General features: G+C 45.4%; 1 protein-coding gene and 1 pseudogene across 2 annotated transcripts; one reads left to right on the top strand and one right to left on the bottom strand.

The window, feature by feature from the left end:
* Positions 1–7,929: 7,929 nt before the first annotated feature.
* On the top strand, positions 7,930–10,625 carry LOC125529410 (uncharacterized). Of its 2 annotated transcripts, none has more exons than XM_087535239.1 (4): positions 7,930–8,904; positions 8,991–9,188; positions 9,264–9,543; positions 10,369–10,625. In XM_087535239.1, exons 1-4 carry the CDS (start codon positions 7,999–8,001, stop codon positions 10,413–10,415), a joined length of 1,431 nt encoding a protein of 476 aa, XP_087391365.1. In that variant the 5' UTR covers positions 7,930–7,998; the 3' UTR covers positions 10,416–10,625. The 2 variants fall into 2 exon arrangements, with proteins under 2 accessions (XP_087391365.1, XP_048549778.2); XM_048693821.2 differs by lacking the exon at positions 10,369–10,625 and adding an exon at positions 10,096–10,337 and having other exon boundaries at positions 7,932–8,904.
* A 3,819-nt stretch (positions 10,626–14,444) lies between these two features.
* LOC147961973 (uncharacterized) lies at positions 14,445–16,089 on the bottom strand (annotated as a pseudogene).
* Between the last annotated feature and the right edge of the window lie 442 nt (positions 16,090–16,531).

Here is a 16,531-nt window from a genome sequence, read left to right as displayed (position 1 = left end):
AAAAAGCTCAATTCAAGAATAAAGGAAACCTTTAACCATTTTGCATCGGGAGAAAGATTGACGTGTATATATTTTTAGACGGAAGCATTGGCCCTTATGTCATAAATCAATCATTGCATGCGAGTATACAATCCCATTTCACGTCCGCATTTGAGAAATCTATTGTTTTAAAAAAAATCTGAAATCCCTCCCTTCCTTCTATATTCACTTTCCTTCCCCTTCCTTTCCTTCTTTACTTTCTTTATTTCCTTCCTTATTACGGGATGGCTTTCCACTTTTGCCCAGGTGGCTCACTGATGTTCAAGCAATTTGTCTATGTATCTAAATTGGTCGGTTTTCGTGTATAGGAGCGCTGTAGTACTAATAAATTCTATGACGAACGGACTATAAAAAACAATTCACAAGTATTAGCTAGCTCATGTGGCAGTAGCCGTAATGATTGCTGGTCAGGTCAAACCCTATGCCTATTATTTTTTGTTCGGCCCACAAAACATTTTCTCCCCTGAACCAGCTGTGTGCGGCCCAGAACGACGTACAAACAAAATAATTAAGGCCCATGAGAACTGACCGGAATAAAATCACACAGGCAGAAACTATTAGTACCACCTCGGATAGTTAAAATCTCAAAAGTATAATTAATAATACGGGTGAACGGATGAAAAATTTGACGAAACGCACATTGCTTTATTAGTAGGTATAGATATAGATATAGACTTAGGCTCAAAGGGATTGCACAAGATTTATTTAGGATATATATGGGATGCGGATTTGGTGAACATGGTTTCACACACATCCCTTATGAGTAATAATCATAGATTTACACCTCAAAAAAATAATCATAGATTTACTAGAGCATGGAGAAAGTAAAAGAGTAGTACAACTACTAGAATGAATGAATGGGTGAATGAGTAGCTACCAGCCGAATTGGATTCTTCAAATCAAGTCTAGTTCGTGGGGTGGAGAGTGAGAGTGTCCAACTTTGAGAAAATGAAAGCATTGCATGACCATTTCATTTCACTTTTCCAAAGAACTTGCATTACTGGAGTCAATCTTGATGACCACTGTAGGGCTGGGCCACACCCACTGAAGTGGTGGGGACTTTGATGCCGCAGCGGCCCGAACAAGTTGACGACCATATCTATCTTGGCCGGGCCACTTCACATGTAGGCCCGAAACCCATTTTTTTAGGGTAAGGCCCGACACCCATTGGCACGCGCGTGTGCGCACACACATTCTCTCTCTCTCTCTCTGTGCGTGAAAACAAATATCGACATGCCACGTTATAATGAGCAAACATATGAAATTTGAAGTCGTGTACCCAAGAAACATAAGATGCAAGTTTAAGTCCCACCACTCACTCCATTAAATATCAAATTATGAGTACCGAATATTCCACCACACCAAACTCGTGTGAAGTATATAAGAATAGCCAAATGCTCCATCCGCAAAGGCCAAATGTTCTATAGGCGAGGGTGTAGTTGTCGAACTTCCTTGGGCGATGCATGTACCATGTCAGAGACGAGCACGCGATCGGAGACGGGCAAGCCAGTATGCCACAATCTCGGAGTTTGTCCGTCGGCATCTCGGGGACGGGTGCAACACACGCTGAATGAGTGGGAAAACACATAAAATAATGATCATATTGTTCCATCTCTAAACATTAGCTATGATTACCCGACTTTATTTCCGAAAAAATGTTTTTAATATTGTGCACTCTTCCCTGAAGATTATATGTTCTATAATATAGAAAACCTGAATGTGGATTTTTGAAGCTAATAGGGTTCTCCCGCCTTTTGCGTTGGATGATTTCGATCATCCCACAACTCCTCGTTGCCCTTCCTTAGCCTCAACGCCGCCATCCTCTGAGCTCCTCGCCGCCATTTTTGAGGTTCAGCTAGGTCACCGTGGCACATTCGTGCCGCTTGGGCCCATCCGATAACCGCTTGTTCTCTGATTCCATGGAGCATGAGTGCCGCGAGCTTGCCTGCCTTAACTCCCAAGTGCGAGGAAATGTTGGAGGAGCTCACCGAGCTCATCCACGAGGATGAGGAAATATTTGACACCCAGGAGAGGCCCCTCTGACACCTACTTTTAATCGCAATGTAGCTAGTTTTTCTCGACGTGTAGAAGGGATGTTTAATTATGATCGTAGTAGCGTTTAATTTATTTATAATTAATGTTTAATTTGCAAATGATGTTTCAGTATGCAATGAAGTATGTGTTATCTTTATATTTTATTTGATTTTGAAAAATATGGATATGAAATTTTGGTTATGCTATAAAAGAAAAAAAATGACTTACCTAAATCTTGTCTGCCCTATACATAAAATGTTTTTTGCCTTTGAGTCTTCCAGGGTACATGACGTGTAATGCAAGGCCCAGCAACGAGAGAATTCATATGGAGCGAAATCAACAGCCTCTTGCCAGGTAAGTCACCTATTGGTTGGAGTTGAAGTTCTGTCCAAAATAAAAATCATGAGGAGATCACCGCAAATCCTATTGCGCTCAATGAGATCGACAAAAAAAGTCAAAGGAGATGTTACTGAAGGTGGAAAACACACCTGACGTTCAAGCATGAGAAGCATGTGGTTGGCACTACCAACAGAAAAATGAGTAAATCTTTGTCCCAAGTGGGCAATGTTTGTTCTAGGGTTCTCATGACCTTTTTGGTTTCAATTAATCGCACATGGATTTTTTTTAGTTTCTGGCAGCTTCGACTTTCCATGATTTTTAAACTGGTGATGTCCAGGTATCGCAGGGCAGCAGATGGCCATCCTCGGTCAACACAAAAATCTCAATTGTGGATTTACACTAAAATGTTTTACTTTTTATAAGCTACTAGTTGTTATTAGTTTATATTTATATTAGCACAAATGACAACATATAGTGTTCCAAGATCGATTATTGTATTCGATATACAATTCTAATGTCTCAATTACAAATACACATGCATTAAGTTAAGCCAATATTTTACCGTGGAGTTTGTTTTATACCTTGGCTTACCCACGATGACTGGCAGAATCACTAAGCAACAATTTGTGCATATGAATGAGCGGTCGAGGGCAAAAGTGCAAGGGTGGTGTGAGAGGTTTACGTCATGTGCAGGAAAAGAAGTCCTCTTGAAGGCAGTGGTCCTGGCATTACTGACCTATTCTATAGTTGTTTTAAACTCTGAAAAGGATTGTGCAAAAAACTTACATGACTATGTCAAAACATTGATGGGCTGGATCATTGGAGAAGAGAGGAATCCATTGGCAAACTTGGGATAAGATGGTTGTTCCTAAATCAAAAGGTGACCTTGGTTTTAGGGATATGGAGATTTTTAATGATGCAATGCTTGCTAAATAAGCCTGGAGTTTACTTGAGAATCCAGAGAGAGTCTTTGTGCAAGAGTATTGAAAGGGAGATATTACCCAGATGGGGATTTTCTCACCGCTGGGTGTCCACGGGGAGTGTCAAAGACATGGCGGGTAATTATCATTGGCAGAGAACTGCTCAAAACCGGATTGATACGCCGAGTTGGTGATGGGAGAAGAACAAAAAACTGGGTCGCCGAGTTTGTGCACGTCGGACAATTTGATCATGGGCACAAACTCTATGAGACCGATGGGAAAATTAATTGAGAGTCCAATCCAGCTTGTCAATGGTACCATTATTCCTGAAACTGGTGACTGGAATATTGACCTGATTCAACAGGTGTTTTTTGCTCCAGATGTTGAGGCGATATTAACAACGCCAAGGCCTAGAAACTCTAGGGAAGATATATGGGAATGGGTGTGGGATCGATCAGGTATTTTTATTGTTCGCTCAACATACCGGGAGATCATGGATAGAAGATTATCTCAAGAACAATCTAGTGTTGGAAGCTCTCGAAGGAGCGATCAGACTAGGAGGGCGCTTTGGAAACTGCGGGTACTACCAATAATCCGTATTTTCTGGAGGCGGATGGTCAATGACATGCTACCATGTTACAGAGCGAGCTGAAGCGGAGGCATGTCAAAGTGCTCTCGGTCTGCCCTATATGTAGCCATGGTGATGAAACTTTGTTCCATACTTTCAGGCAGTGTGATCATGCACTTTTGTTTCGGGAGAAGGCGGCAGTATACTTTTATATCAAGTAGCCAAAAATGAATCCTCTCACGTGGTCTACGGACTTGTGTCACTTCAGTTAAACTTTCTGTCCGTTGCAATGGCCAGCTCTTGGAGACGTTCTCCCCGTCTTGTGGTATCAGGCAAGGAGACCCGCTATCTCCATATTTATTCTTGTTTGTGGCCGAGGCACTTTCTTTGCTGTTACAGGATGTGTGTAATAGAGGATCGCTTCTGAAATTCAAGGTTAACAGGCAGGCTCCGGGTATATCACACCATATGTTCGCTGATGACGGTCTTTTATTTGTCAAGGGGTCCATTGATCAAGCTTTGACTATTAAAAATATCATTTTCACTTATGAGAAGGGGACGGGTCAGTTACTGAGTCCAGATAAATGGTCTATTATGTTTGGAAAGAAGTGTAGTATATATGCAAGCTCAAGTGGCGGTGATGGTAATTTTGTGCATCACTGCGGAGGGATTTGAGGACAAATACCTTAGGCTTCTGGTGCCACAAGGGAGAATGAAGGCCGGTAAATTCCAATCTACTAAAGAGAAAGCTCTCAAATTTTTATAGGATTGGATAGAAAAATATGCTTCATGTGGGGCGAAAGAAACTTCGATTAAATCTGTTCTGCAGGCGTTGCTGGTGTACGCCATGATCTTTAAATTCCCAGCATCACTATATATGCGAGGAGCTGTCGCAGATGATTAGAAATTTCTGGTGGGGTGATGAAGAGAATAGGAGGAAGACTCATTGGCTGGCCTGGGATAAAATGACTAGGCCTAAATGTGAGGGTGGTATGGGTTTCCGCAATCTTGGATTATTTAATCAGGCTCTCCTAGCTAAGCAGGCTTGGAGACTGGTGGTTAATCCCGACTCTCTGTGCGCCAAAGTGATCAAGGCAAAATATTACCCCCAAGGGCATATTCTGGATAATGCCTTTCCATAGCCAGCCTCACTCTCTTGCAGGGACGAATCTAGGGGGGGACGAGGGGGGGCGAGACCCCCCCTCCCCCCCCCCCCAACGATCGCCTCGTCCCTTGACAGCGATGGCTTGTTCGCTAAAAAAAATCACGTGCGCACTTGATCGTAGCTCGTTCGCCCCCCCTATGCCTCTTGGGCCTTTTTATTAACGTGAAGCCCGAGCCTATATATAGTCCATTTGCAAGTTAAAAACACAAAGTCCACGTAAAGAAGAATGCTATGCAGCCCATCGTGGTCTCTTCGATAGAAAAAGGCCATCGTGGAAGGCAAAGTGGCTTGTTAGTTGCAGCCACTACGCGGGGACAGATCTAAAAAAAACATGTCTATCGCTGCTAATATCTCCCTTTCGAAGCCGCCATGAACTGTAGGCCTGCTGCGATCGGATCTGTCCATCGCGCTCGCGCTGTTGCGCCGCCATCTAGAAACGGAGAAGGGAAGGGGACGCCAAGACAGACATGCGTCGATCAGCGGACCACGGACAGGTTGCCGGCAAGCCGGATGCATGGATGTGCGGCAACAACATGAGGGGAAAAGGTATTTTATTTCGCATCAGATTAGTTCGTGGCTTTACAAATTATTGAAGAATAATCATACACGGTAGGCATTAAGAATCAAATTATGTCATTTTTAGTTATCATTTGTGCTTGTGTAGATGTGAAGAGGAAGAGAGCAGAATCAATTCATATTTTTTAAACCCAGTTGATTCAAGCTCTCAACTGTCGGAATATGATGCTACTGCAAACGATGTGCAACACTTCAATTGATGCCACGGTGTAGGCAAGAAGTATTTAATTTTGAACATTTAGAATTTCATAATACATGATATTTAATAATTTTTCTCTATTGATTGCATCAGGTGGTTACTGTCCAAATCATCTCCCTTCGGAGGAAAGATGAATATGGGGATTCCAAGAACCAAGGTAATAGCCGGAACATAATTTAGTTCTTATGCAAACTCCTAATCAAACAATTATGCCACTAATAAAATTTCATGAATCTACATCTCTTGTGTCGTTGTCTTTATAGGAGTATTAGTTTGCTATATACCATTGTCCTTTTATCATTGTAAGAGGCGGGTTAGTTCTATTGTGAAATTAGTGTAAAGGTGTTAACCTAAGAAAAGAAAATCTTATGCCGTTGTCTTCGCCCCCCCCTATGCTCAAATCCTGGCTCCGTCCCTGCTCTCTTGGCAAGGTATATTGCATGGCTTGGATTTACTTAAGGCCTGAGTTATTTGAAGAGTGTGTGACGGCTCTAATATTAATATCTGGAGAGATAACTGGCTCCCAAGATTATCCGGCCTTAAAATTACCGCAAGGAAGAATAGGACCAGGATCAAATGGGTGTCTGACTTGATATTGAGTGGTCCGACGAGATGGGATGAAAATTTGGTTAGGCACCTGTTTTACTCATATGATGCGGAGGAGATACTGAGGTTGCGTATTCAGTCTTCAGGAGAGGGTGATTTTGTTGCTTGGCATTTTGAACATTCGGGGATTCTCTCAGTTAAAAGTGCGTACAAGTTGGCACTATCTCTAAAGAAAAAAAGAGAGGACATGGGGCAGCTGCCACTACCGGCCATTAGTCCCGGTTTGATTTTGATCCGGTACTAATGGTATCATTAATGCCGGTTCGAACGGCTATGCATTAATGTCGGCTCGTGTTGAACCTTTAGTACCGGCCGGTACTAAAGGTTCAACACGAGCCGACATTAATGCATAGCCGTTCGAACCGGCATTAATGATACCATTAGTACCGGATCAAAATCAAACCGGGACTAATGTGTCTCACATTAGGTCGTTTTTTTACTAGTGTGAATGATATTATTATAAGTTACTCCCCACTATGACCAGCCTAACCATCCCTCTCTTCTTTAATTGCCTGCCATATAAGCATATGTGTGAGTCCCAAGTGCATGATATTACTTATGTTACCACTATGGCCAGCCTTAATCATGTAGCACATTAGTGTGATATGGAGGCTGATCCTAGAGGAATGGGCTCAAGCAAGCCTAGTCTACCTACTTTGAAGTGGTCTCCACCACCACTTGGCCGAGTTAAACTAAATGTTGCAGGCACGCTCGGTGATGGCGGGGAAGCAGGAGCAGGAATGATTCTCAGGAGCGCCGAGGGGAACATCACTTTTTTCCTCCTGCAGAAAACTATACTCATGTCGCGAGATACTAGAAGCTGTCCTGTATGCCTGCAAAGAGGGGCTGGAGATTGCTATACAAAAAAGTACGTTGCCCATTCAAGTTGAGGTGAATTCTGCCACTGCCGCAATGTTGTTAAAAAGTGAAGTGGATGATAGATCAAGGTTCGCGTTCCTCGTGCGCGATGTTAAGAAGTTACTTAGAAGCAATAATTCTTGTATTACTCATGTATTTAAGACTCAGAATTTAGCTAGTATCTCTTTGGCAATTTTTGCTAGAGACGGCACTAGAACAATGACCTGGGTTGGGTCTGGACCACCGGAGGTCCTTCAGGCTGTTGCAATTGATTTTAAGGATACTACTATTGAGTCCTGTTCAAGAATTCATCCGATTAACCAGTTAACTTGTCGATTAATCCCTACTCATGGGTCCCCGAGTAGCCGATAACCCGATAAATCATTCGATTAATTGATTAAATGACCGATTAACTTGCCGATTCCCCTACTCACCAACCAAGCGAGCAGCTACCAGTTAACGATTTCCTCAACAATGCTATTGAGTAATACAAGTTCTTTCCCGCAAAAAAAAAGTGTGATATGGAGGCTATAGAGCGTTAAATGAATAAAATCCGGTGAGCGCAGTTTAAAAAAGAAAAGAAAAGTAAAAAAAAAAGAAAAGAGTTATACAGTAATAAAGTCGCAAAAAAAAAGAGTAAGAGAGCGAGGAGAGTAGGTGGTCGCCCCGCCTATCCCCTGAGATCTGGCCGTCAATGGAGTTTCGCCGGCGTTCCGCCCGGCTGCGCGCCGGAGCGGACCGCATCAGCGCCCTCCCCGACGACCTGCTCCTCCTCGTCCTCGCCCGCCTCCGCTGCGCCCGCGCCGCCGCGCGCACGGGGCTCATCTCGCGCCGGTGGCGCGGCCTCGCGGCCCGCCTCCGCGAGATCGTCTTCCGCGGCGTCGCCCTCCACAGGCTCGAAGCCGCGCTCGGCCGCCTCTCCCCCGCGGTCTCGCTCCTCGAGATCCGCGTCCCCAAGGAGCGCCGCGCCGACACCGCCCGCGGCAACTCGCTGCTCCGCGTCGGCACCGCCCGCGCCAACTCGCTGCTCCGCGCCGCCGCGCGGCTCGAGCCGGAGGAGCTCGTCTTCGACCTCCCCTCCGATCTGGTCACCGGCTCCCTCGTCGTCGACCTGCCTTGCTTGCCCCGCGCCACCTCCATCGCGCTGCGAATCTTCCTTCTCATCCTCCGCGTGCCCGACGGCGCCGAGTTCCCGGCGCTGGAGGCGCTGTCCCTGTCCTGCGGCATCGCGCACGCCCACCTCGACGCCCTGCTCCGCCACTGCCCGCGCCTGCGCACGCTCCGGCTCGGCGGCTTCTTGTTTGACCAAGGCGACCTGAGGGTCAACTCGGCGTCGCTGCAGGAGCTGGCCGTGGACCGCGAGAGCGGGCTGACACACCGCGTCGACATCGTCGCCCCCGCGCTCAAGCAATTGTCCGTGTCCTTGATAGCCACAGAGGTCAGCATCTCCGTCTTGGCTCCAATGGTGGAGAAGGTCTCGTGGCACTGCTGCTACAGGGCGGGGTCTGTTACCTTTGGTCTTTGGGAGCTTGAGCAGGTCTCTCTAGAGACCTCAGAGAGCCAAGGACAGCTCCCTTCGCTGCAGATTCATGCCTCCATAGTATGTCTCCTCTCCTGCTCTCAATTTACTGCGATGGAGTAACCAAAAAATATTATCTGTATAAGTATCCTTCAATTACTTTTCAGTTCCGGTCAAATTTCCCCGGCGAGGCGATCAGCTTCACGCAAGAGATAGTGAAGCATATGGTTGTTGCCTTCTCCGCTCTGGAGCTTCATCTCGAAACAATCGGGCATGTTTTTGGAGCAATTGTGTTTCTTCTCCTTGGAATGAATCGGATTCGTCCAGCTGTGCGGAGGCTTAAGCTCGTCCTATGGAGAACATCGGTAATTCTCAGCTCTGATTACGTATCTCAGTAATGTACATTGTGTAGTAGTAATTCACATTTTTTTTGGTTTTAGGTGAGAGAAAGATGCCTACCGAATTGTCCATGTCAGCCCATGGACTGGAGATCCCAAACTGTCTCCTTTACTCATCTCCAAGAAGTGGAGATCACTGGCTTTGAAGGGGCGGGTCATGAGTTTGATTTCTTAAAATTGATGCTCGGATGTTCTCCGGCACTTAAAAAAATGACTTTGAAGCTGTCACGTGATGTGTGGTCAAGGGAACATAGACGCACAATAATAAACGACATCTTCAAGGCGTATCCTTCCGTGCAATGCTATGTTTATCTTTGCTCTGGTAAGTGTATGTTCTGCGTGCTCTGTTAATCCTTTTAGGTTTTGTTGAAGCCTAATGCCAACTTAAGTTAGTGCTTATGCTTTTCAAGTTCTGAACATAGACATGCCAATTACAAAGTCTGGCTGCACATGTGTATCCCTGTAATTAGCTCAATATGATATCTTACTGCTTAACCTATGCGCACACATCCTCACATCTATATTACTACGGAATTGGCAGTAATTAGTTTGATCTCCTTAGCACAGGCTCCCTTACCATGGTTGCTCCTTTTGTTTTATGCAATCCTCTGTTACTCACGACCTTCTGTTCTGCTTTGGATATGCATTCAGTAGCCAAAATGGGTTTCTAAATTAGCTGAAGCGAACTAGTTGTCTCATCTGAATTTTACGGGCATTCGGGTTTGGTATAAACTATAATTTCCTGTTAAATTCTGTTTTAAGAATTAATTTGCTAATTTCCCTTTGCCAGTTGCCAACAATCTTTGCTGACCTAACCACTATACACTATACTGAATTATTGACCAGAGCTTGTTTCAATTTGCCTCTTCCTCAGGGTTCATGCATGGCTACCAAAATTATGACTGACATGATCCTCATCCATACCTCTGCAAATTCTTTGGTTCACATCCGCAAGATCATCCTTTCCCATGCTGAGAAACTCCATACATTTTGCGTAGTTTCTGGAGTACTTTTGCTTGGTTGCTTTAACCGATTAACTTAAGTGAATTGTGTAGTGCTTGCCATGCCAATCAATCATGGATGTGATATATTATATTTGGCCAACCTTTCTCAATACTCATGTGCTCCTACTGATTCTGCTAAGCAGCGGTTCTAAATGTCGACACCATGTGTTTCTTCAACAAAACTAGATAAATCTGCAGAGGATGTTCAGTTTACTTGCATCACTTCGACAGTTGAATATAACTAAGAGTGCGTGCTGCTCAGCTTACTGGTGCAGCAAACCAGGCAAATTACTGGAACCAAATGGTGTTATAAGGAGTTGGCCATCGTCGGAAATGATGATCTTGTCAATGTACAACATGAATCCACTATCTGGAGGATGAAAATCTTGTCCACAAACAATTTTGATTGGCATGCTTGATACGGTACATGCATGCTAGTGCAGGGGCATTATATGAGCAAAGATTGTTGCTGCTGGCAAATATAATGCAACACATACCAAGAGACAAAAATCAGCATCAACAATAATTCGCTTCTCAGTAAGGACCAAAATTTTAAATAGCTAGCATAGCGGCAGCCATAGAATGTGCTAAATTGTACATGGTGTTGTTTAGCATGATGCCCCTCAAAACGCTATAGCGAGGTCGCTATTTCAAACTTTAGTGATGATTGAGTAAAAAATAATGTCATTCAATTAGTTTGACTGAATTTGAGAAGATGCTAGATATAATTATTCCAAAGAATATACTCCCTCTATCACAGTTTAAAGGGCGTATCTTCAAAACCAGAATTTTTCACAATTAGAGGGAAATAGGGCGCATGTCATTAATTAGCCTATTAACTGCATCGTTTTGGGAGGAATTAGCTCCTTCCGTTTACCTTCCTGGTGCGCATGCATGGTGTGAACTGAAATTACTTCACCAATGCATGCGATGGTTTCCTTCTTTTACTGGACGGGGAGGTTACTATGTGTTTGTTTGGCGATTAATTAGGCGCATATCCTTAACTACTGCAGCTTCAATGCATCGGTTATTCCTACCAATCGCTAGCAACCTTGGGCCCAGAAAGATGTGAGGTACCCCCTTTAAACTGTGATGGGGGGAGTAAACCAAGTTATAGTCAAACAATTGTGTGATACCGAGGCGGTGGACGGAGGCGGTGCTGTGCTGCATAGCGGAGGCAGGCCCAAGAGGAGCAGCGGGTCGTCCGAGAGGGCACTGAGTTGATGCGGTTCTTCCTCCCTCTGCTGCTGGGAGAAAGGCAAGCAGAGAAGTCATCAATTCAGCCAAATGCTTTTTCATACACATGCATTGCATACCTTCAGATGGGGAGACCAACAATAGTCGCAGCAAGGCACGAACAAGTGGCAGTGAATCGCGGGGCAAATCTCCTTTGGCAGACAGATAAAACATCAACGTAGGAGGGGTAATCCACATCCATCCCTCTGCCAATGGAGCAGTTGCCCTGCAATGCACCTTCACACTCACACACATACATCATACATCTATCTCCCTTGGTAATCACCGCCACCGACATGGGTTCCTTCCTGTTCTAGCAGCTATTGTTGTTGCTGTTGTCGGTGTTGGTTGGTTAGAGGAGGAGAACCGATGGCGCGACATGTATTTATGCGCTACCGAGAACGGCATATCCATGGAGCACATGCTCCTTTCATTGCGTTTGCAACCGATGCCGTGGATCAAGGCCAAAAGGAGGAGAAAAGAAAAGGTTCTCTGAAAGGAAATGCCAAAGAAAAAGAGAAGAATATTACTGTTTTATTCCAATATCAGATTAGATCGGATGCCCTTTCTGTTTGCGACTTGGATTTTGCGATTCCTTCTCCTTGAGAAAGCTCTCACGCAGCGAGAGAGAAAGCTTGCAGAGGGGAATCAACCAAGGAGATCAGGAGGAGAATGTGCTGCCGCCACAGGCTAGGCCTTTCTCTCGCTCCACTAGCAAGACGCCATGTGCCATGGTCCACGAAATGTGATGTGATCGTGAGTTCACGACCATTTCCATCTTTTTGTACCTACATTGTTTAGCGCTCTGCTCACTAGGACGAATAGCAAGAAGAAGCATCATCAATGTTTCCTTTCTTGAGGAGATCGAGGGTCCAGCGGCTCAAACCTTAACTTGCCACTGCGTGGTTGTATCGCCTAGAAGCGATGTTCAAGTCAATAAAATCCTCTTATTGAGAAAACAGATTGACTTCAATTCAGTCAAAGGATTGAGTTTGTATTTCCTCCACTCTCTTGTTTACTGCAAGTCTGGCAAAATCAAAACTATGCCGTGTATTTTCCAGTCTATTGTAAATGCCATCCAAACCTTGCGAGATTTTATGAACACATTTTGGCCTAAATTGAGAATAACAGACAAAGAATACTGGAAAGTGATTTGGCTTTTACACGACACAACCTGGTGAATGCAACACATGCACTTCCATATCCAAGCTAGAATCAAAGGCACGTGTACATGCAGCGCGGCACAGCACCGTTAGCTAAAAGAGAAGCTTCCCAAGAATATATCGTTCCCGCTCGGTAGAACATGCCAGGCATATCCAGATTTCGTCTCCCAAGTAGGATAGACTGCTAGCTGCCATCAAAGAAACATATAGTGTGCCGTGCACATGACACAATTAGCTGTATCAGGTAGAGGGTGAAAATCACAGTGCGGTTCTCCTCTGGCATGTAGGCTGACAGTCAGCCGGTCGGCGAGACTGCTGGTCCGTCCCTGCCAAACGATGATTTGCCCTGCCATTCATAATCCACCCTACTTTGTAATTTGTAGGCATTATGTGATTACTGTCAGGGGCGGAGGCAGGATTTGGGTATAGGGGAGGCCGAGCCAAGTTTAAAAAAAGTGCAACGCAAAAAATAAGTACCATAATAATGTGTCGTCTCAATGCAATTAAAACACAAATATATTTGTACTGTTACTAGTTTAATTTTTTTTCCCTACAATTGCCACTAAGATAAAAAATATTAATAATTTCATTCGAAGATAACCTAATTTCTACAGTAATTTCCTATGAATGTATATCATCATGCAATTTCGAAGCAAGTCATATTCCATTGGACTAGGATTGGTAACTCGTGCATTAGCCTCATGTTTAAAAATCAAATCAAATTAATCTTTATGAAGTTTGTCTGCACTTTGCTCTTCATGATCACCTCGGAAATCAAGCAATCAAATGAAATTAAAAATGAATTAGAATCATTGACCTCGCCATCAAAATAACTAAAATTTGATGTATAATTTCAACACGTACAAGATGAGAGTTGTGAGGGGTAGTACTCCATAGTGCAAACCATGGCGCTGGACCTCTAGAATACTGGAAGAGTGTGCTCCAGGATTTCCCAATCACGGTACTGGTGTTGCCTGATTAGGCCGCGGCCGCCGCCAGCTCTAATCGCCTCAAGCTTTTTTACGAGATCTAATCGCCTCAAGTCATGCCTTAGTCACGCCATGGTTGACCTTTTTTAGCGTAAAATAAAGCCGGAAGTGTACTAGGAACGGAGGAGGCCATGAATGGGCTTTCCGATGGGCCTTTTTTTCAGATTTTATTCTCAGTTTTCACCATCGTTTGAGTTAAGGGGGGCCAACTTCGTGTATTCCCTTGATCCAGCGCTAATTACTCGTAGCTGCTGAAGGAATTGTCGATCGATAGGGGGGCCAGGCCCCTGCTCGTCCCCCCCTGTCTCCGCCACTGATTACTGTGCTATAAATTAAGCTTTTCTTTTCCTACCTGAAAAGGAATTCCAATTTAGAAATGGTAAGTCCGAGGAACTCAGTCCAGATTTTTAATGTTTTTTTTTTCATTTTTGCGCCTTTGAAAATAAATTGCAGGAAATTTCTGAAGCCTTCTTATACTGTTTTTAAGTAGAGCGCGGGCATATGTTCCATTTAAATTTGATATTATCATTTTAGAAAACTAGCACGGTGGTGCCCCAGGATGACACAACGCTGTTTGTGAGATGACAGTAAAACAAGGGAAATGTTGGAGGCGAGTATAAACCAAATATTAAGTGAATAGAACAAGATCAGGAAATATGATAGTACTATAGAATCCAATGAAAACTGGTGCTGATAGCAAACCATGAGCATAATTTGGACGACCCGACAGCTAGGGTAGGCAAGATACCAGTTCAGGATACTAAACTATGTGGAAGATGGGAAGAACTTCAGTGTAATATGCTCAACCAGGATTTATAATCGACGGCACGACTTTAGGTTTCAAAAAACTTACAGGGACTAACGATTACATCTTCTTTTCAACTAGAAGCATACTAACCATACATGCAGAACATGTACTCACCAGCGCTAAGGCAAAACACAGAATTCCACGGTAGAGTAGACCTTGGAGATGTTGTGTTTTTGTGTGCACCCAGCATTACCTGCAGATGCCTCATGTCACAGATTCACGGTCATTCTTTTAAGCACTGGCGCACATTCGAATATCAGTTTCAAGAAATCCATCTCATGTTCGCCTCCTTCAAATCCGTTGATCTCCACTTCTTCAAGAGCAGTCAAGGAGATAGTTTGGGATTGCTAGTTTGTGGGTTTACATCGACAACGTGTTGGGCATGTTTCTTTCACCTAAAATCACAAATTATATGTGAATTGCTGGCTAAAATGTATTATTGAGATATATATATTCAGGGCGGAAAATTACCGTTGATTTCTGTAAGATGATCTTAAGTCTCTGCATAGCACGACAAATTCGATTCGTCCCTAGGAGATGAACCATGAGTGCTTCAAAAGAATGTCCCTTTGTTATGAGATGTAGCTCTAAACTAGAAAAGTCAGCAATCATATACTTCTCTATGTCCCGCGTAAATCCGTCCTCTTCACCGTAAAAGTAATCCGAGCTCTACAAAAGCAAAATTGGCAGGATATATATCATTCACAAAACATCAAAACCTTTGATAAGTCAGAGCGTGCAACAAATTGACCAGGAGAGAGTACACACCGCGCATGCATGAATATGCAGTGAAGGGAGTTGTCCTTGTCTCTCCGCCCCCAGAAGCCGCATCTCCTTGAGTCGCCAAAGACCATAGGCAGGAGACCCCTGGGTATAGGACCACGAGACCTTCTCCACCATTGGTGCCAAGACAGCGATGATTGCCTTCTTCCAGGGGATTAGGCACATAGTCAATTGGTTGAGCGACGGGGTAACGATGTCTAAATGTTGTATCCGTGATTCCTTGGTGTCCACAACAAGCTCCTGCAGCGACGCCGAGTGGACCGTCAGGTGTTAGCCGTCGGAGTAAAAACGCGACATCTTGAGCCGGAACACGCGCAGGCGGGGGCAGCGGGAGAGCAAAGCGTCAAGGTCGACGACAATGCAGCCCGTGAGGGACAGCGTCTCGAGCACGGGGAACTCTACTCCGTCCGGCACGCGGAGGAGGAAGAGCGAGTCCAGAACGATGGAGGTGGCACGGTGAAAGCACGGTAGGTCGGCGTCGATTGCACACTGTATCGAGCGCCGCGGCACGACAAGGACAAACTCCTCAGGCGCGGTTCGCGCGGCGGCGCGCAGCAGCGAACGGATCCCCGCCGGTTCGAGCCAGGCAAGGCGACCAGCCAGGACCGGGACCGGGACCGGCACGTGGATTTCGAGAAGGGAAACCGCCGGAGACACGCGGCCGGCCGCTGCTTCAAGAAATGGGAGCGCGACGCCGCGGAAGACGATCTGGCGGAGGTGGGTCCAGAGGCCACGCCACCGGCGGGAGAGGACGCTGGTGCGAGCCGCTGCGGCGGCGCAGCGGAGGCGCGCGAGGAGGAGGACCAGCAGGTCGTCGGAGAGGGCGCTGATGCGGTCCACTCGGCCGCGGTGGCTACCTAGGCCTGGCCTCTCGATGCAGTCCATCGGACCTTGCGAAAGCATACCAAAATCGGCCGCTCCAGATCTCTAGGCGTAGGGTTTCCCTCAAAAAGATGCGCTAGGGTTGCTAAACGTCATGAGTCGCGGGATTATTTCGTTATTAATCAGTTTTACGTGAGCCCATCAAAAGAAAATTCAGTTCTACGTGAGACGTCGACCATGCAGCAATTTTTCACCAAGAAAGCAGAAAAGTACATATTCTGGTCGAAAGGTGCGCACCCGGTAGTGTTTCAGTCTTTCGTGTGGTTGCAAAGTTTAGTGGACACAGATCGAGTTTTACATCCTTGGGCCTCGTCCGGCGAGTCACCAGGCCCTTTTCGCCGCGCAGAACGCCGCCCCCTACAGCGGCGGCATCGCGCCCCGCCCACGCCCGCCTATGGGGCCGCGCCGGCCTACGGAGGGTTTTAGGTGCCGCCACCGTGGGACC

This window comes from Triticum urartu, chromosome 7A (assembly GCF_056163025.1).
Source record: "Triticum urartu cultivar PI428250 chromosome 7A, HENAU_Tu73, whole genome shotgun sequence".
NCBI classification, from domain to species: domain Eukaryota; kingdom Viridiplantae; phylum Streptophyta; class Magnoliopsida; order Poales; family Poaceae; genus Triticum; species Triticum urartu.
Note: the sequence above shows the minus strand (reverse complement) of the source record. Positions and strands in the feature narration are given on the sequence as shown.

Bases quoted from the DNA above. Each gene is read 5' to 3' on its own strand.
- LOC125529410 (XM_087535239.1), top strand. From the start codon at position 7,999: ATGGAGTTTCGCCGGCGTTCCGCCCGGCTGCGCGCCGGAGCGGACCGC. The intron at 9,189-9,263 runs GTAATTCTCAGC...TTTTGGTTTTAG, and splicing joins TCGTCCTATGGAGAACATCG to GTGAGAGAAAGATGCCTACC. The intron at 9,544-10,368 runs GTAAGTGTATGT...TCTGCTAAGCAG, and splicing joins CTATGTTTATCTTTGCTCTG to CGGTTCTAAATGTCGACACC.